The sequence below is a fragment of the Esox lucius genome, chromosome 11, assembly GCF_011004845.1.
Source record: "Esox lucius isolate fEsoLuc1 chromosome 11, fEsoLuc1.pri, whole genome shotgun sequence".
Lineage (NCBI taxonomy): Eukaryota > Metazoa > Chordata > Actinopteri > Esociformes > Esocidae > Esox > Esox lucius.
In genome coordinates, this window is record NC_047579.1 from 54828547 (window position 1) to 54855503 (window position 26957).

General features: G+C 44.3%; 1 protein-coding gene across 1 annotated transcript in view; it reads right to left on the minus strand.

Annotated features, from left to right (window-relative positions):
• The window catches only part of znf598 (zinc finger protein 598), a 34200-nt gene extending 10400 nt beyond the window's left edge, over positions 1–23800 (minus strand). The window contains exons 1-8 of the mRNA XM_034295555.1: positions 23483–23800; positions 18232–18344; positions 16813–16942; positions 13741–13952; positions 12595–12812; positions 10252–10360; positions 4192–4559; positions 2126–2204 (exon numbers count right to left, since the gene is read on the minus strand). Of these exons, the coding sequence (XP_034151446.1) occupies positions 2126–2204; positions 4192–4559; positions 10252–10360; positions 12595–12812; positions 13741–13952; positions 16813–16942; positions 18232–18344; positions 23483–23653 (1400 nt within the window). The 5' untranslated portion in view covers positions 23654–23800. The remainder of the gene's footprint in view (positions 1–2125; positions 2205–4191; positions 4560–10251; positions 10361–12594; positions 12813–13740; positions 13953–16812; positions 16943–18231; positions 18345–23482) is intronic.
• Positions 23801–26957: the final 3157 nt, after the last annotated feature.

Below are 26957 nucleotides of genomic sequence, written 5' to 3' on the forward strand. Positions count from 1 at the left end.
ATATCTTTTTGAAAAATGGTGTTCTTTCCCTCCAGTAGAGTTCCAGAGACTCATAGAATCTGTCAAGACACACTGCATCTGTTCTGGTGTCTCATGGCCCAACAACCTACTGAGATCCTATGTTGTTTTTTAAATGTCAGCCCTTGGTGTATTCAGAGAGGGCTTAGCACTGTACAATACAGAACACATACACTAAGAAATGTTTTTGAAAAGAAAAGCAAACGTATTGCCCTGTAAAAAAACATCAAATTGATCAGAAATAGAGTGTAGACTGATGGTTTCACTTCCCCGAATCACCCCAAAAGCCAGACCAAGACAAAATGAGGCCAGACACAACATAATAAGATTTCTGGTTTGTATGTGAATTGTATATTGAATGTCACTATTGATTAGTTGGGTCTACAGAAGACAAAACAACAAATATTAATTTTTTAAGATGAGGCTGAGAGGGTGGAGGTTACACCAAAGGAAAATCACGTACGACCAAAAATGCCAAACGTATGGGACCACTTTAATGAAAACTAATGGCACAGGAGCACCACTGAAACGCGTGAGCAGTTTTATGTTTTTAAGTGAGAATTAGCTCATCTTAAATGCATGTCTGAGTTCAAGTCAAATCTACCTTAGCATGTTGAGTTGCATATAGTTGAGCAGCTCCGACTAGCTAACCATTCACAAACGTTACTGATTACACTCATTAGTGTTTTATTTGGTGAGTTTAATATTTCTTCACAACAAAAACTTTGAGGTATTTAAATGAATTACAATTTGCATTAACATTTACATTCTCAGTCAAATGCCTCAACCAGCTTAATGATACTCTGAAATCCTTCATCAACAGTCTTGAATTATTTTTTGCACATATTGGTTTGTTTTGATTTAATTTTAATGAGGCCATTGTTGAAAGATAAGAAAAACACTGAAAACTTATTTTAAATAAAACCATTCAATTATGGAATTAATGTACTCTTTCTGATTAATTCGAAGTAGTAATCAACAGTTTAACTGATTATCAAAAATAGTTAATAATTGCAGCCCAAGTACTCTTCCATATGTTTTGGGTTGTCAATGTGTTGGAAAAAATAATGGAGGCTTATGGATACAAGTGGTTGTTGGACACTGTTCTGGACTGACCTCAGACTGCAGGGAAACCCTGTTCTGGACTGACCTCAGACTGCAGGGAAACCCTGTTCTGGACTGACCTCAGACTGCAGGGAAACTCACTGTTCTGGACTGACCTCAGACTGCAGGGAAACTCACTGTTCTGGACTGACCTCAGACTGCAGGGAAACTCACTGTTCTGGACTGGTCTCAGACTGCAGGGAAACCCCACTGTTCTGGACTGACCTCAGACTGCAGGGAAACCCCACTGTTCTGGACTGACCTCAGACTACAGGGAAACCCACTGTTCTGGACTGACCTCAGACTGCAGGGAAACCCTGTTCTGGACTGACCTCAGACTGCAGGGAAACCCTGTTCTGGACTGACCTCAGACTGCAGGGAAACCCTGTTCTGGACTGACCTCAGACTGCAGGGAAACCCTGTTCTGGACTGACCTCAGACTGCAGGGAAACTCACTGTTCTGGACTGACCTCAGACTGCAGGGAAACTCACTGTTCTGGACTGGTCTCAGACTGCAGGGAAACCCCACTGTTCTGGACTGACCTCAGACTGCAGGGAAACCCCACTGTTCTGGACTGACCTCAGACTGCAGGGAAACCCACTGTTCTGGACTGACCTCAGACTGCAGGGAAACCCACTGTTCTGGACTGGTCTCAGACTGCAGGGAAACACTGTTCTGGACTGGTCTAAGGCTGCAGGGAAACCCACTGTTCTGGACTGATCTCAGACTGCAGGGAAACCCACTGTTCTGGACTGGTCTCAGACTGCAGGGAAACTCTGTTCGGGACGGGTCTCAGACTGCAGGGAAACTCTGTTCTGGACGGGTCTCAGACTGCAGGGAAACTCTGTTCTGGACGGGTCTCAGACTGCAGGGAAACTCTGTTCTGGACGGGTCTCAGACTGCAGGGAAACTCACTGTTCTGGACGGGTCTCAGACTGTTCAGACCCCTTGGTGTCCTGCAGACAGAGCTGTATGTATGTTCATGATTATTTGGGTGTTTACCTCAGGGACTGGGATGCCGCTGCACCCAGTAAAGCTGGAAAATCGTCTCCTGTTAAGGGGCTGCTCTTCATGGTCCTCACTGGAGACACACAGAAACATATATATTAAACATATATATTAAACATAAAGCCAAAAACACACTGGCGCTATTCATTGAAAAATGTGACTGGGGTAGCGACAATGCAGCCAATCCTGTTCCAGACAATCTTTAGCCAATCGCTTTTGGCAAAGCGAGGCTTGGTTCCATTTGTGAACATGCATACAGCCTGAAGGTAGAAAATGTCTGCTTTAAGGAGCTAAGAAAACATTTTTCAGACAGAAGCTTCAATGGCAGCAAGAGAGAACAAAATACCAATTTCTCAGTTGCCAACAACAGCATACACGTGGAAAACCGCCAGGCGAATAAAGATTTAGAAGAGTAGCGCTATTTGTAAGAGATGGATTAAGCAAGGGCGTAAACAAGAATTAACATTGGTTCAGCAGCATTTCCAAGGTGGAAAAACTAATTACATTAAAAGAGATGGAGTTTGAATCTGATTTGGCGCTTTTTCTTCCGGACAAGTAAACTGATTCATTCACATTATATACGAATAGTTTAGCTTTGTATTTGAGTAGGTAACTATGAAAAATTGGACATGGAGTTAGTGTTTTCTTTCTGCCAAGGCAAAAAGATTTGTGCGTTAATATACAGGTTCTTTAGCTTGATAGTGTTATTCTAGCCCACTGGAGCACCTAGAACCACTAAGCTAAATTTGACTAGGCTACAGTTATGTACCTGGCTTATCTAACTTAAAGCAAGTTACATAAAATATACATGTCTAAAGAAACATAACTAGATATTTAACGTTTCTTACCCGTGTCGTATTTTCAGAATGTTACCTAGTGCAGCTTTAAATCAATAACATATAGTTTTCATAACAGTTAATGTGAAAGAAAATAACAAATGCTTAGATAGGCTGGCTTTACCTTCTCTTGTCTTCTGTCCGGTGATCCAGCCTGGCTATGCATTTATTTTCATTCACATGATAATGATGAATTATTGATAATGATTATAAATCACCTAACACATGTAAATACAGATACATAACACATTAAAACAGGATGTTAACTGTCCCATATTAGTCAATGCACATTAGATAATAAGTAACATTAACTGTAAAATAAATAACCAAAGTACATCAGTATGAGATTCCTTAACTCTCATACCAACACTGTTTTCAACTAGTCTAAAAACTACAACAGCATAATAGAATTCCTGAAATGTAGTAATGGCGTTTGGTTTTGGTGTGCCACCCCAAGATTTTCAACCCTACCATCACCTTAATCTGGCCACCCCTATATCTGGGGGTGCCCGCTGCACACACAAATGACAACTCCAACCATGAATGTGTCTTGGTGCAGCTTGCAGACAGACAAGGCAGGTTCCCACTAGAATACAGGCTTGGTACTCAGTCGAGATTTCAACGATGTACGGTTGACTCTCCATGCCATTTGCAGTTGAAAATGTGCTCTATTTATTTGTACAGAATAGCCTGAAATATTTTTCATTCATTTTCAATTTTGATTTACTAAAGTGCCAAAGGCCTACAACACAGCACAACTCTAGCACCTGGACCCTACCGCCACCTGGACCCTACCGCCACCTGGACCCTACTGGACCCCACCACCACCACCTGGACCCCACCGCCACCTGGACCCCACAGTCACCTGGACCCTACTAGACCCTACCGCCACCTGGATCCCACTGCCACCTGGACCCCACCGCCACCTGGACCCCACCGCCACCTGGACCCTACTGGACCCCACCGCCACCTGGACCCCACCGCCACCTGGACCCTACTGGACCCCACCGCCACCTGGACCCCACAGTCACCTGGACCCTACTAGACCCTACCGCCACCTGGACCCTACTGGACCCTACCACCACCTGGACCCTACTGGACCCCACCGCCACCTGGACCCCACAGTCACCTGGACCCCACAGTCACCTGGACCCCACAGTCACCTGGACCCCACAGTCACCTGGACCCCACAGTCACCTGGACCCTACCCTACATAATGATCACCTGGAGGACCATCTTGTGACGGTTTGGTCAGACCACTCCTGTGTCTGTCCTCTGTCTCCATTCTCTCAATCCGCTCCGGTCGCTCCATCCGCTCCGGTCGCTCCATCCGCTCCGGTCGCTCCATCCGCTCCGGTCGCTCCATCCGTTCAGGTCGCTCCATCCGTTCAGGTCGCTCCATCCGTTCAGGTCGCTCCATCCGTTCAGGTCGCTCCATCCGTTCAGGTCGCTCCATCCGCTCCATCCGGTCCTCCTTGTGGTGCTTGACTGGACCACTCCTCTCCTGTGGTGGTGCTCCTCTGTCTTCCTGTCTTCTCAGCTGTATCATAGAGGCCCTGACTGCTGCTGCCACCTCTCTGTCCTCCTCCTCCCTACAACACAGACAGACACAGGTGATGTCATGGAGGTAATGTTATAGACTGTCCCAGTCTGTATTTAATAGAACGCAGCAGAAGTGCATGTTTTTGCATGACTATGGCTAATATTCATTATTAAGGTGGTTAGAGTCCCCCTTGTTTTATAATTAAGGTGGTTAGAGTCCCCCTTGTTTTATTATTAAGGTGCTTAGAGTCCCCCTTGTTTTATTATTAAGGTGGTTAGAGTCCCCCTTGTTTTATTATTAAGGTGGTTAGAGTCCCCCTTGTTTTATTATTAAGGTGGTTAGAGTCCCCCTTGTTTTATTATTAAGGTGGTTAGAGTCCCCCTTGTTTTATTATTAAGGTGCTTAGAGTCCCCCTTGTTTTATTATTAAGGTGGTTAGAGTCCCCCTTGTTTTATTATTAAGGTGGTTAGAGTCCCCCTTGTTTTATTATTAAGGTGCTTAGAGTCCCCCTTGTTTTATTATTAAGGTGGTTAGAGTCCCCCTTGTTTTATTATTAAGGTGGTTAGAGTCCCCCTTGTTTTATTATTAAGGTGGTTAGAGTCCCCCTGGTTTTATTATTAAGGTGGTTAGAGTCCCCCTTGTTTTATTATTAAGGTGGTTAGAGTGCCCCTTGTTTTATTATTAAGGTGGTTAGAGTCCCCCTTGTTTTATAATCAAGGTGGTTAGAGTCCCCCTTGTTTTATTATTAGGTTGTTAGAGTCTCCCTTGTTTTATAATTAAGGTTGTTAGAGTCCCCCTTGTTTTATTATTAGGTAGTTATTCCCCCTTGTTTTATTATTAGGTAGTTATTCCCCTTTGTTTTTTTTATTCTATAATTTATTTTTATTGTATTGTATTTTTATATTTTTCTCTGTAAAGCAGTCCTGCGTTCCAATGGCACATTTAGTTTGCTAATCCAAGTTTATCATTTTAAAAGGCTAAGTGGTCATTAGAAAATCCTTTTACAATTGTGTTAGGACAGCGGAGAACTGTCGTGCTGATTAAAGAAGCAATTAAACTGTCCTTCTTTAGACTAGTTTAGCATCTGGAGCATCAGTGATTGTTGATGTGATTAACTCCTGATAGTACTCTAAACAATTGTTAAAGACCTCATAGAATGGCAGTCCTCCTTGATTTTGTGAAACCCCAACGCTGGCACTGGAGAGGGGCTGCCCTAAATGCACGACAGACTTTAAATTACGTTTTTCAATGTGGACTAAATCAGAGATACTTTCTCAGAAAGCAATTCTCCACTCCATGAAAAAGCCTTCAATGCATTATTCTGGCTTAGAAAACGTGGGCTAAACCATGCAGTCTCAGGGTTAACATTGGAACAGCTCATTGTTCAGCAAGGCTGACAAGTGGCATTCAAGTAGTATCGGTTTTCAGTTTATGTCTCCGCATAAAAGTCATTTCGAATATACAGTTGTGCTCATACATTTGCATACCCTGGCAGAAATTGTGAAAGTTAGGCATTGATTTTGAAAATATGACTGATCACGCAAAAAAACTGTCTTTTATTTAGGGTTAGATGAAGCCATTTATTATCACAGTTGTTTGGCTCCTTTTTAAATCATAATGATAACAGAAATCACCCAAATGGCCCTGAGCAAAAAAGTCTACATACCCTTGAATGTTTGGCCTTGTTACTGACACACAAGGTTACACACACAGGTAAAAATGGCAAATAAAAGGTGAATTTCTCACACCTGTGGCTTTTTACATAGCAATTAGTGTTTTTGTATAAATAGTCAAGTTTGTTAGCTCTCACGTGGATGCACTGAGCAGGCTAGATACTGAGCCATGGAGAGCAGAAAATAACAGTCAAAAGACCCGCGTAACAAGGTAATGGAATTTTATAAAGATGGAAATAATATAAAAAGATATCCAAAGCCTTGCAAATTCAGGGATCTCTTGATATCAAACCAAGCTCAGGTTAACCTAGAAAGATTTCAGCCAAAACTGCCAGAAGAATTGTGCTGGATACAAAGAAAAACCCACAGGTAACCTCAGGAGAAATACAGGCTGCTCTGGAAAAAGGTGGTATGGTTGTTTTAAGGAGTACAATATGACGATACTTGAACAATAATGAGCGTCATAGTGGAGTTGCCAGAAAGAAGCCTTTACTGCACCAATGCCACAAAAAAGCCTGGTTACAATATGCCTGACAACACCTTGACAAGCCTCACAGCTTCTGGCACATTGTAGTTTGGAGTGACAAGACCAAAATTGAGCTTTATGGTCACAACTATAAGCGCTATGTTTGGAGAGGGGTCAATAAGGCCTATAGTGAACAGAATACCATCCCCACTGTGAAGCATGGTGGTGGCTCACCAAAGACTTTGCATGACCTGGAAGCATTTGGCCAAGACGAATTGGCAACTATACCACCTGCAAGAATTCGGAGGCCTATTACAAAAGACTGCACGCTGTCATTGATGCTAAACGGGGCAATACACAGTATTAAGAACTAAGGGTATGCAGACATTTTAACAGGGGTCAGTTCATATTTTCTTTGTTGCCATGTTTTGTTTTATGATTGTGCCATTCTGTTATGTCCTACAGTTTAATGTGAATCCCATAATAAGACATGGGTTTTGCCTGCTGTACATACACTCACCTAAAGGATTATTAGGAACACCATATACAGTATACTAATGCTGTGTTTGACCCCCTTTCGCCTTCAGAACTGCCTTAATTCTACGTGGCATTGATTATGTCGGCCCATATTGATAGGATAGCATCTTGCAGTTGGAGATTTGTGAGATGCACATCCAGGGCACGAAGCTCCCGTTCCACCACATCCCAAAGATGCTCTATTGGGTTGAGATCTGGTGACTGTGGGGGCCATTTCAGTACAGTGAACTCATTGTCATGTTCAAGAAACCAATTTGAAATGATTCGAGCTTTGTGACATGGTGCATTATCCTGCTGGAAGTAGCCATCAGAGGATGGGTACATGGTGGACATAAAGGGATGGACATGGTCAGAAACAATGCTCAGGTAGGCCGTGGCATTTAAACAATGCCCAATTGGCACTAAGGGGCCTAAAGTCAGTAAAAGAAGTTATTCAAAAGAAAGATATGTTTGCAAACTTCACATGACTAGTGTCAACATGTTTGAGGTGTTAGCTGATGCGTGGGCCACTTTTGTCAATTGGTGACGGACAGTTATTGTTTTCAACAACTCTGTAGTCAGGGCCAGAGTGGGACTCATTTTCAGCTCGGGAGTTGCATAGTGCTCCAGCGAACTTCTTTTTGGGGGGGAAAACTGGTCAGGGAGGCTTCCAAGAAGCCTACAGCAACAGTAATGGAACTGCAGGAATTTCTGGCAAGTACTGGCTGTGTGCTACATGTGACAATTGTTGTCACATAACCACGTGGACTATTCCTGTGGACTGGTCTAGAATCTTGCAGACTGTATATAATATGTCAATGTGTTCCAGATCTTCTCCCATGAGAGGAAGTGGTACAACCGCAAGGATTATATCGACACGCTTATATAATTTAAAACACAGAAACGCTTTACAATAAAATCGGAAATAACAAGACCACAAAAATATACAAAACGTTGTGCTAAAATAGTAAACGCTGATTAATATCATATTCTTCTGTATATGATATTAATTAATTAAAATTTTTAGCACAACGAGGGCTGTGCACAGGAGATTTTTTACAACGAGGGCTTTAGCACAATTTACATTTTTGCCGTGCCGGCAACACTACACAGGTCAGATACATGGTTGCTGTCCTGAAGCCGCCTGAAGCAGCTAAACGTTATTCAGAGTTTATGGCACGAGACTGTCTGTCCAACAGCACAGTTAAGTAGAAAAAGCACAAGAGCAGACATGAACATTCTCTTAGCTTGCGCATTATGTGATGACACAGGGTGAACAGACATGGAGAAAAAAAGATCTCCACGGGTTTTCTCACGAAACAGCAAATATTTTATTCCTACTCACACATGACCTATACAGGATGTAGACCATACACCACCCAAAAAAGTATTTTATTGCAAATCGTCACAATTCATATGGGTGGCCTATTTTGAAGTACCCCCCTGTCTCAGTCCCAAGGTCTTACGCTGCTATATTATTGTGCCGGGGGAGTTGGGTCAGTTCTTCTCCACCAAGTGCTCCTTCTCCACTATAAATCCTTGTTGATATTAATGGCTCTGAGGCTCAAAAATGTAAATTGCGTTAAGGACAATAAAATAACAAAATAAAACACTGCTAGGTCAGAAAATACACCTGTAACATGACCTCAAATCAGTGGTGCAGGTAAATGTAAGCCAGCGTTTTTCACCCGGTTAAATGTACATTGAACAGCTCCTTCTCTGTTTAGTGTTTTGTGTATACTTACAAATGAATTACTAAACTAGGTTTTACACTGAGGGCCAATTGGGAAGACCATTTCCCCAATTTACTGGCGTGGTTGACTGTTTCCTTCTGGTGACATGAGTATTGACTGGGAGAATGATATCATGAGGTGATGTCTTAAAGGTCCCATGACATGCTACTTTTTGTAGGCTTTAATATAGGCCATAGTGGTCCCTAGTACTGTGTCTGAAATCTTTTTTCAAAAATTCAGCCTTGCTGCAGAATTATAGCCACTACAATACAGTCACAGAATGAGCTTCCTTCAAACGGCCCGTATTGGTGTCTGTGACTTTAAATTTTAATGAGGATGAAAAAGGCGGGGCAAGGTGGTGGGTGGGCGTGGCCTTTACTATCTTGCGGCAAAGGTAACGTGCATGTTTACCGGTATGTCTGGATCATATTTCAATGGCACGAAGACACATTGAAGCATTTCAGTTTGACCCAGAATCCGATCCAGATGGAGAAGCAACGGATGAAGAAGGATGTTTCCGAATGGTTAGTTAAAAATATTATGTCTATATGATACTTTGTTAGGATGTCTGATTATCATGTAAGTTAAAGCTAAAGCTAATCTGCTTTTGCCTTTTCATGTTTCTCTGATATGTGATGATTTTAAAGCTGTGTTAGCATCTATATCAGTAAATATTCTAGTTTAAATGTAAAAATTCTCCCTTCATATCATGAAGTCACGTTACACAAGATATATAAAGCCTATATATTTATGTGCGCGCAGGAGTAAATCATTTTGTTGTGTAACATTATGTACATAGTCGTCGGTGAAATGTTTGCCACAGACATGCAAAACTTTGGGAAGCTGTGTCGGCGCTTTTCCGGAGAAAATGAAATCATTCCACTGGTTCTTCTGTGGCATGTACGAAGGAAGTAAAAAAAGGCTTCGTTGCTCATCTCTACATCCTATTACTGAGCAATTATTGTGTTTCCTTCGCTCAAAAGCCATGATGCCCCTCCTCGTCGCGTAGACAAATTGAAGTCGCGCTCACACACGTGTGCCTCACACCTGGCTCTATTTAAATTCTTTCTCTGGGCGGGCAAAGCAGAAAAAGGGAAGTTACCATGGGAGTTAACAATTTCTCCTTGCGACGTCACAAAGAGACGGGTCCAGATCAGCCTGTTTGATTCTCCGTTTTCTCCAAGTCAGAGAAAGATAGAAAATGCTCAATTTACACCGAATGGAATTTTTAGAAAATTTGGGACCATATATAGGCTAGGTGAACTCATATTAATGTTAAAAAACCTCACAAAATGAAAATTTCATGTCAGGGGACCTTTAATGTTGATGTAATAATGGTGATGTCATACTGACCGGTGGTATCTCCAGCTGCCCCTGCTGTTCTGCTGGCCACCGTGGCTCCTTCCCCTTCCTCCTCGACCCGACCGCACCTCCTCATAGTCCTCCCCAGTCACCATGCCAACTGGAACACACACACACACTTGACAAACCCGGTGGACACACACGACCAACACGGACGGGACACACACGACCAACCCGGACGGGACACACACGACCAACCCGGACGGGACACACACACACACACGACCAACCCGGACGGGACACACACACACACACACGACCAACCCGGACGGGACACACACACACACACACGACCAACCCGGACGGGACACACACACACACACACACGACCAACCCGGACGGGACACACACACACACGACCAACCCGGACGGGACACACACACACACACGACCAACCTGGACGGGACACACACACACGACCAACCCGGACGGGACACACACACACACACGACCAACCCGGACGGGACACACACACACGACCAACCCGGACGGGACACACACACACACACACACACACACGACCAACCCGGACGGGACACACACACACACGACCAACCCGGACGGGGGACACACACACACACACGACCAACCCGGACGGGACACACACACACACACACGACCAACCCGGACGGGACACACACACACACACACGACCAACCCGGACGGGACACACACACACACACACGACCAACCCGGACGGGACACACACACACGACCAACCCGGACGGGACACACACACACGACCAACCCGGACGGGACACACACGACCAACCCGGACGGGACACACACACACACACACGACCAACCCGGACGGGACACACACACACACACACACGACCAACCCGGACGGGACACACACACACACACACGACCAACCCGGACGGGACACACACACACACACACGACCAACCCGGACGGGACACACACACACACACACGACCAACCCGGACGGGACACACACACACACACACGACCAACCCGGACGGGACACACACACACACACACGACCAACCCGGACGGGACACACACACACACACACGACCAACCCGGACGGGACACACACACACACACACGACCAACCCGGACGGGACACACACACACACACACGACCAACCCGGACGGGACACACACACACGACCAACCCGGACGGGACACACACACACGACCAACCCGGACGGGACACACACGACCAACCCGGACGGGACACACACACACACACACGACCAACCCGGACGGGACACACACACACACACACACGACCAACCCGGACGGGACACACACACACACACACGACCAACCCGGACGGGACACACACACACACACACGACCAACCCGGACGGGACACACACACACACACACGACCAACCCGGACGGGACACACACACACACACGACCAACCCGGACGGGACACACACACACACACGACCAACCCGGACGGGACACACACACACACACGACCAACCCGGACGGGACACACACACACACACGACCAACCCGGACGGGACACACACACACACACACACACACACACACACGACCAACCCGGACGGGACACACACACACACACGACCAACCCGGACGGGACACACACACACACGACCAACCCCGAACGGGACACGGACACACACACACACGACCAACCCCGAACGGGACACACACGACCAACCCGGACGGGACACACACACACGACCAACCCGGACGGGACACACACACACACACGACCAACCCGGACGGGACACACACACACACACGACCAACCCGGACGGGACACACACACACACACACACACGACCAACCCGGACGGGACACACACACACACACACACACGACCAACCCGGACGGGACACACACACACACGACCAACCCCGAACGGGACACACACGACCAACCCCGAACGGGACACACACGACCAACCCCGAACGGGACACACACGACCAACCCGGACGGGACACACACACACACACGACCAACCCGGACGGGACACACACACACACACACACACGACCAACCCGGACGGGACACACACACACACACACACACGACCAACCCGGACGGGACACACACACACACACACACGACCAACCCGGACGGGACACACACACGACCAACCCGGACGGGACACACACACACACACACACACACACACGACCAACCCGGACGGGACACACACACACACGACCAACCCGGACGGGACACACACACACACGACCAACCCGGACGGGACACACACACACACGACCAACCCGGACGGGACACACACACACACGACCAACCCGGACGGGACACACACACACACGTCCAACCCGGGAAACACACACACACACAGCGTCTCACCGTCGTTTCGCCGGGCCTGTCGCGGGGCGTAGGTGAACTGCAGGTCAATGTGGCGGTTCTGTCGGGCCTCAGCGCGGTTCTTGCTATGTGCTGATGCCTTGTGGGCCTTGTAGTCAATGTCTGTCCTGAAAGCATGGGTGAACTGCTCTGTGGCACAGCGCCCCTCTTCACACAGGTAGTGGGCCTCACGGAAGTGTTCACTAAGGTACTGGTAGTCACTATGGAGACAGGGTTAGAGGTGTTCACCAAGGTAACGCTAGTCACTATGGAGACAGGGTTAGAGGTGTTCACCAAGGTAACGCTAGTCACTATGGAGACAGGGTTAGAGGTGTTCACCAAGGTAACGCTAGTCACTATGGAGACAGGGTTAGAGGTGTTCACCAAGGTAACGCTAGTCACTATGGAGACAGGGTTAGAGGTGTTCACCAAGGTAACGCTAGTCACTATGGAGACAGGGTTAGAGGTGTTCACCAAGGTAACGCTAGTCACTATGGAGACAGGGTTAGAGGTGTTCACCAAGGTAACGCTAGTCACTATGGAGACAGGGTTAGAGGTGTTCAAAGGTAACGCTAGTCACTATGGAGAAATTCAACACTACTGTTGTTTGCTCCTTGGGGTTTAAGGCCGGGTGTCTCTGTAAAGCACTTTGTGACAACTGCTGTTGTAAAAAGCGCTTTATAAATAAATGTTGATTGATTGATTAATGCTAGTCACTATGGAGACAGGGTTAGAGGGGTTCACCAAGGTAACGGTAGTCACTATGAAGACAGGGTTAGAGGTGTTCACCAAGGTAACGGTAGTCACTATGAAGACAGGGTTAGAGGGGTTCACCAAGGTAACGGTAGTCACTATGAAGACAGGGTTAGAGGTGTTCACCAAGGTAACGCTAGTCACTATGAAGACAGGGTTAGAGGGGTTCACCAAGGTAACGGTAGTCACTATGGAGACAGGGTTAGAGGGGTTCACCAAGGTAACGGTAGTCACTATGGAGACAGGGTTAGAGGGGTTCACCAAGGTAACGGTAGTCACTATGGAGACAGGGTTAGAGGGGTTCACCAAGGTAACGGTAGTCACTATGAAGACAGGGTTAGAGGGGTTCACCAAGGTAACGGTAGTCACTATGGAGACAGGGTTAGAGGTGTGTACCTGTAGTACTCTTGGGCTCCGTCAGCATCACAGAAGTGGCAGAAGTAGTGGTCTCTACGAAGGTGTTTCAGAAGTTCATCGTTGTCTAGGTAACGGTCATCACAGAACTTGCAGAGCGGGTGTCCGCGGTGAGACGTGTCGTCAGGGTCCCCCTGTGTGCGGTGACGCACCAAATCCTTGCGGTTGTACCACTTCCTCTCATGGGAGAAGATCTGGAACACATTGACATATTATATACTAGGGATGTAACGATATCAAAATCTCACGGTACGATACAATTTCGATATTGACCTCACGGTACGATATTTATTGCGATATTGTGGAAAAGCTCACGGTATTGTTAAATAGCTCACGATAATTTTTGTGATGATAATAGCAAAAAAAATACTGACATTTATTCTGCTTTTGCCAGTCAACAGGCAATTTATTGTTGTATTTATGGATCATGACAACATAAAACGCTGATCACATAGTGCTTTTAAAGTGTAAGTTGTAGTCAGGAACATCAATATTCTGTATAATAATATTTGGTTGCATAACTGATTCTTCTGTGCAATGTTCAAGTTAAGAAGCAACTAGAACAATTGTAAACAATAGGGAATTCCCTTTAAGTGCAAACAAAGATCAAGTTAAGTCAGGTTTAAATGTGCAAGGCAAATACAGCCTTTTAAAACTGGTATTTAGGAACATAACTTAAACTTAAATAAAATAGTCAGTCAAAAAGCCTTGTAAAAAAAACTGACCTATCATTTAGCTTATGTTCACATTTTTCATCAGAAAGATCAAAATATCTACATTGCAAGGGAGAAGAAAAAAAAACAGTAAAAAAAAATCCTTAAACAGTCTTTCCCGTGTTGTATCGCAGTTTACTGTGGCAGTGCTTGCACATAGTCCATTGTCTGTCCACCACCTTCTCTCCTTTTGCGTTTTTTGACACGGCGAAACCAAAATGTTTCCAGACATCTGATTTAAAAGCAGCAGGGGCTGGCACAATCTCAACTTCGGGGTTGTTGTTTTCATCCTTACAAGTATCGCTGTCGGCCATGCTGGCTTGCTGTGAGCTTGTGTGGACAGCATGCAGCGTGCAATCCTATTGGCTTAACAATGGTTGTTGTGACGACGCAGCGCAAAGGATCATGGTCTATGTAGTTAACAAAGATTTGTTCCGCGGGACTGTGTTTATTCCTCTTGCTTTTTGACGGACACCTGTCCTTTTAATATTGTAACCCAACCACGACGATATCGAGACACGTTTACCACCGCGATAGCGCGATATCGTCAAAATCGTTACATCCCTATTATATACAGTCTGCAAGATTCTAGACCAGTCCACAGGGATGGAGGGACAGTAACACAGGGATGGAGGGACAGTAACACAGGGATGGAGGGACAGTAACACAGGGATGGAGGGACAGTAACACAGGGATGGAGGGACAGTAACACAGGGATGGAGGGACAGTAACACAGGGATGGAGGGACAGTAACACAGGGATGGAGGGACAGTAACACAGGGATGGAGGGACAGTAACACAGGGATGGAGGGACAGTAACACAGGGATGGAGGGACAGTAACACAGGGATGGAGGGACAGTAACACAGGGATGGAGGGACAGTAACACAGGGATTGAGGGACAGGCTGTTTTTCAAAATTAGTACTTCCATCCTACGTTATTTCAGCAGCACGATATTATGCTGGCAAGCATTTCCAAGCATTTCATTGTCATAACTTGATATTGCAAATGACAAATAAACCTTTTGAACTTGAACTTGTTTTGAACTTGGCAACACTCTTTATCACAATAAAAGCCATCATTGAAATTTATAAGGCAATATAGTTAATCTGGTCTGTGAACAAGAACAGACAAGAATGACATTTGAACAGACATAAAAATATACAGACTAGATTGTTAACTATTTCGCCTTACATATTTCAATGATGGCCTCTTATTTTGAAAAAGAAAATCTGAATTAGCGCTGCTAGTGTAATATCCTGCTGCTAGAAGAACGGTAATGAAGCCTCGAATGGCCATCACTAATTTTAACCCTTCTGTTCCTCACTCAAAACCTTCTTTTGCGACTTTTTTGGAAAGGAAGGAAAAAGGTGCAGTGGTCTCTTAATTTTTTCCGGAACTGTATATACACAAACTGCCGTGACGACTGACAAGTTTGTTCTATTTTATTACAAAAAATGCAATGTACATATGAATTATGCTACATCTGACATTCACAATATTAATGCTGAGTCATGACAAGTAACCCTAACCCGAAGTTCTGCCATGGTAGTACCATGTGCAAAGACAAAAGTTACAAAGAATACTGGGAACAAAGTTCCTAAAAAAGTTCCAATGCCTGCTATGTTTTCCAGACCTCCCAGATGAATACGCAAACCGAACTTCCAGTAAGCTTAGAACATACTTTTAATTTCAATTTCTAAGGTTCCACCTTGCATTTTGAAACGCGCCACAGCCTTTAGGGTTCTAGTCACATTGTAGATAGTCTAAATGGCTCCAGCAATGTCATAGACAGATACTACGGACAGACTGATATACATACAGACAGGCATAGTAGACAGACAACAGTGTAACCCAAGAATATTTGAACAATATTAAACGTTTCACACGGTTATTTTGGCTCTGTAGACCCAGCACATTTGAATAATACTACATTAATTGGGTAAAAGAGCAGACTGTCAGCTTTAATTTGTGGGTATTTTCATCATACTGGATGAGCCATTTAGAAATTCCAGCACATTTAGTACAAGGTCCCCACACCAACATAATTAGAGACAGACATGCACGCGCAGACACGCACGCGCAGACGCACAGACAGAGAAACGCACAGACAGAGAAACGCACAGACAGAGAAACGCACAGACAGAGAAACGCACAGACAGAGAAACGCACAGACAGAGAAACGCACAGACAGAGAAACGCACAGACAGAGAAACGCACAGACAGAGAAACGCACAGACAGAGAAACGCACAGACACGCACTGACACGCATACAGACTCCAAAACAACTTAATGTATGACAGACAGACAGGCACAGCGGACAGACAGACAGGCAACTGACCTGGAGGTGTTTAGAACAGAGTTTACAACAGAAAAGTTCATGTTGTTTCCTCATGTGCTGCTCCAACTCCTCAAACTTGGAGAAGACTTTAGTCTCTGGACAGACAGGACACTCTGACAGCAGCAGTCTCCTAGAGAGATAGACAGAGGGTCAAAGAAAAAAAGGACACTCTGACAGCAGGAGTCTCCTAGAGAGATAGACAGAGGGTCAAAGACAAACAGGACACTAACTTAAGGAAAGAAAGAACAAGGATACATGATTCATAACACTCAAAAATGGAAGGATATAGAGAGATTTGTTTTGGAAACTGAAGGAACCAGAGAGACATGTTCTAGAGATGAAGGGAACCCGAGAGTCGAGTTCTATAGACGGAAAAGAGCAGACTAACAATGTATGTGGTTACTGAAATAAACATGTCAATTACATCCAGGCTAGCCAGTGCCAGACACTTCAAAATACAAAAGAGAAGCTAAAAGCAAAATACCTTGTCCTGCCAAGAGTACATTTTCAGGGAAATGACTGGTTAATAGACTAAGTCACGATTTCACCAATGCCTATTGTAGCAGCAATATTTTATTACTTATCAGCAAATCCACGCTTTGTAAAGGTGTTCCAACGAAGTGACCCCTATCCAGGGTGTAGGGGTTAAACAGACACTACGAAGTGACCCCTATCCAGGGTGTAGGGGTTAAACAGACACTACGGAGTGAACCCTGTCCAGGGTGTGGGGGTTAAACAGACACAACGGAGTGAACTCTATATAGGGTGTTGGGGTTAAACAGACACTACAGAGTGAAGCCTGTCCAGGGTGTAGGGGTTAAACAGTCACTACGGAGTGAACCCTATACAGGGTGTTGGGGTTAAGTAAACACTATGGAGTGAACCCTGTCCAGGGTGTGGGGGTTAAACAGACACTACAGAGTGAACCCTGTCCAGGGTGTAGAGGTTAAACAGACCCTATGGAGTGAACCCTGTCCAGGGTGTGGGGGTTTAAAAGACACTATGGAGTGAACCCTGCCCAGGATGTGGGGGTTTAAAAGACACTATGGAGTGAACCCTGTCCAGGGTGTGGGGGTTAAACAGACACTACAGAGTGAACCCTGTCCAGGGTGTAGAGGTTAAACAGACCCTATGGAGTGAACCCTGTCCAGGGTGTGGGGGTTTAAAAGACACTATGGAGTGAACCCTGTCCAGGATGTGGGGGTTTAAAAGACTACGGAGTGAACCATGTCCAGGGTGTAGGGGTTAAACAGACACTATGGAGTGAACCATGTACAGGATGTAGGGGTTAAACAGACACTACAGAGTGAACCCTATACAGGGTGTAGGGGTTAAGTAAACACTATGAAGTGAAAGGGGGGGAAAATAGAGGGAGTAGAGAGGAGAGAGTTGGAGGAAAGGGTGGGGGGGTCAGTGTACCTGAACTGAGTGTAGATCTTAGCATCGGTAAAGTAGATGTCATGCTTCCTCTCCACCTGAAGCTGCTGGAGAGGCAGGGAGGAGAATGCCACCAGCTGCTGAACAAACACCACCTAGAGACGCACAAACAAAAAACACTTTAAATGATTAAAGACTGTGATTATTAATCAGACCACAGCTGTAGCCAAATTCATTCCCGCTCCATGTTAACCGTGTTATAGGTTCTTACAATTCCTGAATGCTGGCTAGCTGAAAGCTGCAGTTTATGTAATTAATAAGGTACAGGGGGGTATGGTATATGCAATTAATAAGGTACGGGGTGTTGTGGTATATGTAATTAATTAGGTACGGGGTGGTGTGGTATATGTAATTAATAAGGTACGGGGGGGTGTGGTATATGTAATTAATAAGGTACGGGGGGGTGTGGTATATGTAATTAATAAGGTACGGGGGGGTGTGGTATATGTAATTAATAAGGTACGGGGTGGTGTGGTATATGTAATTAATAAGGTACGGGGTGGTGTGGTATATGTAATTAATAAGGTACGGGGTGGTGTGGTATATGTAATTAATAAGGTACGGGGTGGTGTGGTATATGTAATTAATTAGGTACGGGGTGGTGTGGTATATGTAATGAATTAGGTACGGGGTGGTGTGGTATATGTAATGAATAAGGTACGGGGTGGTGTGGTATATGTAATGAATAAGGTACGGGGTGGTGTGGTATATGTAATTAATTAGGTACGGGGGAGTGTGGTATATGTAATGAATAAGGTACGGGGGGGTGTGGTATATGTAATTAATAAAGTAGGGGGGGTGTGGTATAACACTTCACACTTCAAAACTCCAGTGAGCTCTATAGAAATTGTGGCAAATTAAACCTTAAGCACACTCAAGAGTTGGATCCCTGGAGCTCTGAGGATACACTTCAGTTGGCTACTTCTTGTGAAGTAAAAAAAATTCAAAAAGTATAAAGTCCAGTGGGAAGGTCTCAGCTGACAATCACTGTAATAGACCAGCAGAAGCTCTGGCTATATACCAGAAATAATAGACCAGCAGAAGCTCCGGCAGTATACCAGAAATAATAGACCAGCAGAAGCTCCGGCAGTATACCAGAAATAATAGACCAGCAGAAGCTCCGGCAGTATACCGCAAAGCTAGCTTGCCATGTTACTCCAGTGGAGAGTGACTTAGCCCGTTAGCTATATGGATTGGGTACAGAGTTTGTTTAATATAACAAATCAGAGTGATTCAGTAGATAAGTTATTGGAAAGATGAAGTGTAGTATAAGCAAATAGCCAAATTAAGAAATTATCAAAACAAACTTATTTACAATTCAAACAAATGTATATTGCACAGTTGGACATAGATTTAGACCAGTGTCTCCCAAACATTTTCAGTTACTGTACCCCCAAAATGCTTTCAGTACCCCTAAAGTACCCCCTAATGTTAATTTCACTAGTAAGTCTATGGTGTCATGAGTGTTTTCAAGTACCCCCTGTGGAGAGGCCAAGTACCCCCAGGTGGTTGGGAACCACTGATTTAGACCATATAGATATCAGTTTGTATATGTAGATAAAACATTTAAAAAATAATAATAATAAAACATCACCCTTGAGTGATATTCAAAGCTCTGTTTTGGGAACAACTATCTATGCTTCCTCTGGCAGGTGTCACAGAAACACAACGTCAATTTTCACTTCTATGCAGACGACACACAGTTGTACATTTCAATGAAATATAGCAAAGCCCCAAAATGTGCCCCTACTGGAAGCCACTTTTGAAGACATAAGGAAGTGGATGACAAAAAAAAACATTTGTCAAAGGAAAAGTTTGCTATTTTTTAAATATTGGGCCTATTTACAGATGATCTAATATTATCCTAATAAACAGAGACCTCTTTCGTAGATTATTTCAGGTTTGGTTTTGGTTTTCCTGCAGTCTCTCTCTAGGCTAAAATGGAAGTGAACATGGCAATGGATGTAGCGCTTGACAAAATGATACATTTGGTTCTAAAAAGGGAAGGCCAGGCTATATTGACAGAGATTCTCCATAGGTTCTCCTGAAAAAAACATGACCCTCCCCATTCAAAATTCAGATTAAAAAGTAGATTGCGTGCATTTGGTCTTAAAGACAAACATTCCTCCTGAAAAATATGCATTTATATTTTAGTAATTTATCAGACAACTTGCAGACAACTCTTATCCAGAGCAACTTGCAGTAAGGGCATTCCTCTTAAGGTGACTTGGAAACCCAACATCTGACCATCATAATAAGTACACTATCCTTCATCAAAGCCATTAGTTGGCAAACTCAGAGAAATCCAAGTTAAGTGCATTTATTTTGGGTGGAGGGGGTGGGGACTCATCAGAGTATCTATATATCCTGAAACCATTCCCTTTCTATGTGATGTTGGAAAAAGGAACAAAACAACTTGTAGGCATACTGATAGTCTAAGCATCCACATGGTGGGTTCTCTGCATTCAGTAGTATCAACTCCTCCAACACACGATTCGTTTCACTCACTTTTCGCCCCAATGGAACATCTCCCTTTGACTCTGAAAGTCCATTGAATATTTTTAGACAATCTACAGTGAATATAGAATACAAAGTCATTTCAATTGTGAACTTAGTTCACAGGTCCTTCCATAATTCTGACACCATGAAGGTTGCGATTTGTAAGCTTTTTATTCAGCTTTATTAGCATGACAGTTATTACAACCGTATTGCCAAAGTTAGAGGTACAGTAAGGAGGAGTCTACACGGTAGCAGCCCCATTTAAGGTGACATCAAGCACTTCCCACTATACAGCTCAGGAAAAAACTAAGAGACCTCTGCAAAAGTATCAGTTTCTCTGGTTTTACTATTCGTAAGTATGTGTTTAAGTCAAATTAACAGTTTTGTTTTATTCTATAAACTACTGACAAAATTACTCCCAAATTCCAAATAAAAATAGTCATTTAGACAGCTGGTCAAAATAACCCAAAAAATATGCATTGTTTTCAGACCTCATAAAATGCAAAGAAAATCAATTCATATAAATTTTCAACAACAAAATACTTGGTGGAATCAATATTTGGTGGAATAACCCTGATTATTAATCACAGCTTTCATGCGTCTTGGCATGCTCTCCACCAGTCTGTCACATTGCTGTTGGGTGACTTTATGCCACTCCTGGCACAAAAATGTCACATAGCTCGTCTTTGTTTGATCGCTTGTGACCATCCATCTTCCTCTTGATCAAATTCCAGAGGTTTTCAATGGGGTTCAGGTCTGGAGATTGGGCTGGCCATGACAGGGTCTTGATCTGGTGGTCCTCTATCCACACCTTGATTGACCTGGCTGTGTGGCATGGAGCATTGTCCTGCTGGAAAAAACAATTCTCAGAGTTGGGGAACATTGTCAGAGCAGAAGGAAGCAGGTGTTCTTCCAGGAGAACCTTGTACTTAGCTTGATTCATAAAGACAAATCTGCCCGATTCCAGCCTTGCTGAAGCATCCCCAGATCATCACTGATCTGATCACTGATCAACAAAATTTCACAGTGGGTGCAAGACACTGTGGCTTGTAGGCCCCTCCAGGTCTTTTGCAAACTTCAGCCTGGCTCTTCTTTGCTTCTCATTGATGAAGGGCTTTTTTCTAGCTTTGCACAACTTCAGCCCAGCCCTTAGGAGCCTGTTTCGAACCGTCCTCGCCGTGCACTTCACCCCAGCTGCTGTTTACCATTCTTTCTGTAGGTCACTTGATGTCATCCAACAGTTGTTGAGTGACATTTGAATGAGTTGATGGTCATCTTGGTCAGTAGACAGTCGTTTTTGTCCTCAGCTAGTCTGTAGCTTTGTTGTCCCCAATGTCTGTTGCTTGACCTTGTTCTTAAGAACCGCCATCTTTGAAATTTTCAGGATGGAAGCAACCTGACGCACACTGCATCCCTCTGCCAGTAAAGACAGAATTGAACCCTTCTTTTCCTCACTCAAAGCTTTTCAACTCTTTTGTCATTCTTAATATTTTTTTTATTTAAATTACCTTTGAGGTACTACTTGCACTGTTTTTAACATCCAGCTGATCCTATTACAAGAGGATAGTGATGACCACATAAGTGGTTTTTATATTTTTCCTCATTAAATTAGATTTGGTTCAGGTAATCACCTAATCAGTACCTCGTAAAGTAAAATGAGGTGTGCCTGTGTTGGAATTTAACAGACACTGGAATGCAATGGCTGCCATACATGTAGAGATGCTGATTTAAGAAAAATTAGGAGTGGTGAAAATGTTTAAATGGACTTTAAATTATTTGACTGTGAAAGTGATTGATTCATGGGCTTTACCGCCCATCCAATATCCCCGTTTGTGTCCCAGATGTACGTATAATATTATAGTCTAGTGTATGTGACCTCAATGACACTTTGCCCCGCACGTGAGTACCCGCGGCATGCTGACACACCGCAGATTGTACAGCACGACATGACACGTTGATTTAATGGCGAACTTGGTAGGTACATCAATGACGTTAGGAACGAGGTGTGTGTGTGTGTGTGTGTGTGTGAGAGTGGTTGTTCAGTGACACTGTCAGCTCATCCATTATTACATAACCTTAACACCAGCCAAAATGTCACTACTGACAACGACCTCAGCATAATATTAAAGAATAAAGGATCAAGTAAATGTAATATGTCATTGTTGTGACGACGGATGGCAATTAGGTACAGTAGACAACTTACATAGAGTAACACCAAGTCACTTTAACGTTAGTTGGGGACATTCATAAAAATACCAAGCTGAATTATTTTAGCTATGAACAATGTCATTTGGTAACTTATTAGCGGTAGCACACGACAGCTAGCATGTAACTGATTAGGATTTTGGGGAGACGCTACCCATATCAGGGTGTTATGTAGATGTAGACTGAAATATCTGAATAGACACAGAAAGATAGCTGGATCTGATTCCCGAGCCGACGAGGTGAGAAATCAATAAATCTGTCCCCGACGCAAGGCGGTGAACAATTATTGTTTCCAGTTTGTTGCTGCAAAGGTTTCATCAGTCCACTTTCCTGGTAAAAGGTCTAAAAGTACTAATGTCCTGACAACTAACATTCGTTATCTTTATGGCACACAATAATATATAAACTTTAGCTTGTTAGCTAGACAGTCCAATTGAAGAAACGTGGCTTGTTAGCAAGCTTGCGAGATATTATCGCGGCCTAAACTGTCACAGTGCATCCCCGCACTAGAGTAGTCTGGACACCGTACCTTGTCGAGCTCTTCACGACAGACAGCGCAGTACTTCTGATCGCACAGCACCCTCATTTTGGTGGAGCACCGGTAGCACACCGGGTGATCACATTTTCCCAGTGCGAAAATCTCGAACTCCTGACAGCACAGAACACAGTTCCGTTCGTAATTGTTAGATGTAGATTCCATGTCAACAAAAAGGCACAAAGATGCTTGGTATTTATTTTAAGGCTGAAGCGCATACGTTAGGGTGTAGCTAGTTAAATTGCTAAACCACGACCTCGTTTATAACCAAACCAGCGGGTAGCTACCTCGTCTTTTTACGTAATGAGGAAAAAAACACTTCCTAAAGCCACTCGCGCTCGGTCGTTCTGAAATTCAATTGTCTATAAGCCACACGGATAGACTGTCTTGCATTTAATAGTGATGTGATTCGCCTATCCAGCAGCATACAGTCTTGCCCTAACTGTCTAGCTGCTGATCTCGAGGGATTTTGGTGGGTGTAAGGTGGTACATACGCTACGGTGTCCGTGTCGGGTATTGACTACCTATTCTGTTACCCTTGTTAGCTAAAAACATTTACATACACTATAATTTAACTGATGTGTTGCTTGTGATAGACACAAGCAGAGACAGAATACACATTTTCCTTGTATATAATATTGGATTAATTCAGAAAGACATTTTTAAGATCGGTCCAGTAATGATCTATTAATATTAAATATATGACATACACTCACCTAAAGGATTATTAGGAACACCATATACAGTATACTAATGCTGTGTTTGACCCCCTTTCGCCTTCAGAACTGCCTTAATTCTACGTGGCATTGAATCAACAAGGTGCTGAAAGCATTCTTTAGAAATGTTGGCCCATATTGATAGGATAGCATCTTGCAGTTGATGGAGATTTGTGGGATGCACATCCAGGGCACGAAGCTCCCGTTCCACCACATCCCAAAGATGCTCTATTGGGTTGAGATCTGGTGACTGTGGGGGCCATTTCAGTACAGTGAACTCATTGTCATGTTCAAGAAACCAATTTGAAATGATTCAAGCTTTGTGACATTGTGCATTATCCTGCTGGAAGTAGCCATCAGAGGATGGGTACATGGTGGTCATAAAGGGATGGACATGGTCAGAAACAATGCTCAGGTAGGCCGTGGCATTTAAACAATGCCCAATTGGCACTAAGGGGCCTAAAGTGTGCCAAGAAAACATCCCCCACACCATTACACCACCACTACCAGCCTGCACAGTGGTAACAAGGCATGATGGATCCATGTTCTCATTCTGTTTACGCCAAATTCTGACTGTACCATCTGAAGGTCTCAACAGAAATCCAGACTCATCAGACCAGGCAACATTCTTCCAGTCTTCAACTGTCCAATTTTGGTGAGCTCGTGCAAATTGTAGCCTCTTTTTCCTATTTGTAGTGGAGATGAGTGGTACCCGGTGGGGTCTTCTGCTGTTGTAGCCCATCCGCCTCAAGGTTGTGCGTGTTGTGGCTTCACAAATGCTTTGCTGCATACCTCGGTTGTAACAAATGGTTATTTCAGTCAAAGTTGTTCTTCTATCAGCTTGAATCAGTCGGCCCATTCTCTTCTGACCTCTAGCATCAACAAGGCATTTTCTCCCACAGGACTGCCGCATACTGGATGTTTTTCCCTTTTCACACCAATCTTTGTAAACCCTAGAAATGGTTGTGTGTGAAAATCCCAGTAACTGAGCAGATTGTGAAATACTCAGACCGGCCCGTCTGGCACCAACAACCATGCCACGCTCAAAATTGCTTAAATCACCTTTCTTTCCCATTCTTACATTCAGTTTGGAGTTCAGGAGATTGTCTTGACCAGGACCACACCCCTAAATGCATTGAAGCAACTGCCATGTGATCGGTTGATTAGATTATTGCATTAATGAGAAATTTAACAGGTGTTCCTAATAATCCTTTAGGTGAGTGTATATAGTCTGTAGTTTGGAGTTTCCACTCTGTTTTCATCCATCTCCTTCCCTGCCTTCATCCATTTCTCATCCATTTCTCATCCATTTTTGATCCAGTCTTCCCATTTTCCTCTCTGTCTCCCCCAATTAAATTTCTGAACCTCATATTACCATCCCTACACCACCCAGTCCTGTCTTTATCCTTTTCCATTACCATCTCCCTATTTTCATCTCTCTTCCTCGTGTTTTCTTCCATATTCATCCTTGTCTTATCCATTTTCATCATGCCTGTCCCACTGTTCTCTTGCACGTCTCCATTTTCATCCCTGTCCCACAGTTCTCATGCATGTTTTCATCCCTGTCCCACAGTTCTCATGCATGTTTTCGTCCCTGTACCACTGTTCTCATGCATGTCTCCTTTTTCATCCCTGTCCCACTGTTGTCATGCATGTTTTCATCCCTGTCCCACTGTTGTCATGCATGTTTTCACCCCTGTCCCACTGTTGTCATGCATGTTTTCACCCCTGTCCCACTGTTGTCATGCATGTTTTCATCCCTGTCCCACTGTTGTCATGCATGTTTTCATCCCTGTCCCACTGTTGTCATGCATGTTTTCGTCCCTGTACCACTGTTCTCATGCATGTCTCCTTTTTCATCCCTGTCCCACTGTTGTCATGCATGTTTTCACCCCTGTCCCACTGTTGTCATGCATGTTTTCATCCCTGTCCCACTGTTGTCATGCATGTTTTCGTCCCTGTACCACTGTTCTCATGCATGTCTCCTTTTTCATCCCTGTCCCACTGTTGTCATGCATGTTTTCATCCCTGTCCCACTGTTGTCATGCATGTTTTCATCCCTGTCCCACTGTTGTCATGCATGTTTTCGTCCCTGTACCACTGTTGTCATGCATGTTTTCGTCCCTGTCCCACTGTTGTCATGCATGTTTTCATCCCTGTCCCACTGTTGTCATGCATGTTTTCATCCCTGTCCCACTGTTGTCATGCATGTTTTCATCCCTGTCCCACTGTTGTCATGCATGTTTTCATCCCTGTACCACTGTTCTCATGCTTGTTTTCATCCCTGTCCCACTGTTGTCATGCATGTTTTCATCCCTGTCCCACTGTTCTCATGCATGTCTCCTTTTTCATCCCTGTCCCACTGTTGTCATGCATGTTTTCATCCCTGTCCCACTGTTCTCATGCCTGTTTTCACCCCTGTCCCACTGTTGTCATGCATGTTTTCACCCCTGTCCCACTGTTGTCATGCATGTTTTCATCCCTGTCCCACTGTTGTCATGCATGTTTTCGTCCCTGTACCACTGTTCTCATGCATGTCTCCTTTTTCATCCCTGTCCCACTGTTGTCATGCATGTTTTCATCCCTGTCCCACTGTTGTCATGCATGTTTTCATCCCTGTCCCACTGTTGTCATGCATGTTTTCGTCCCTGTCCCACTGTTGTCATGCATGTTTTCGTCCCTGTACCACTGTTGTCATGCATGTTTTCATCCCTGTCCCACTGTTCTCATGCTAGTTTTCATCCCTGTCCCAC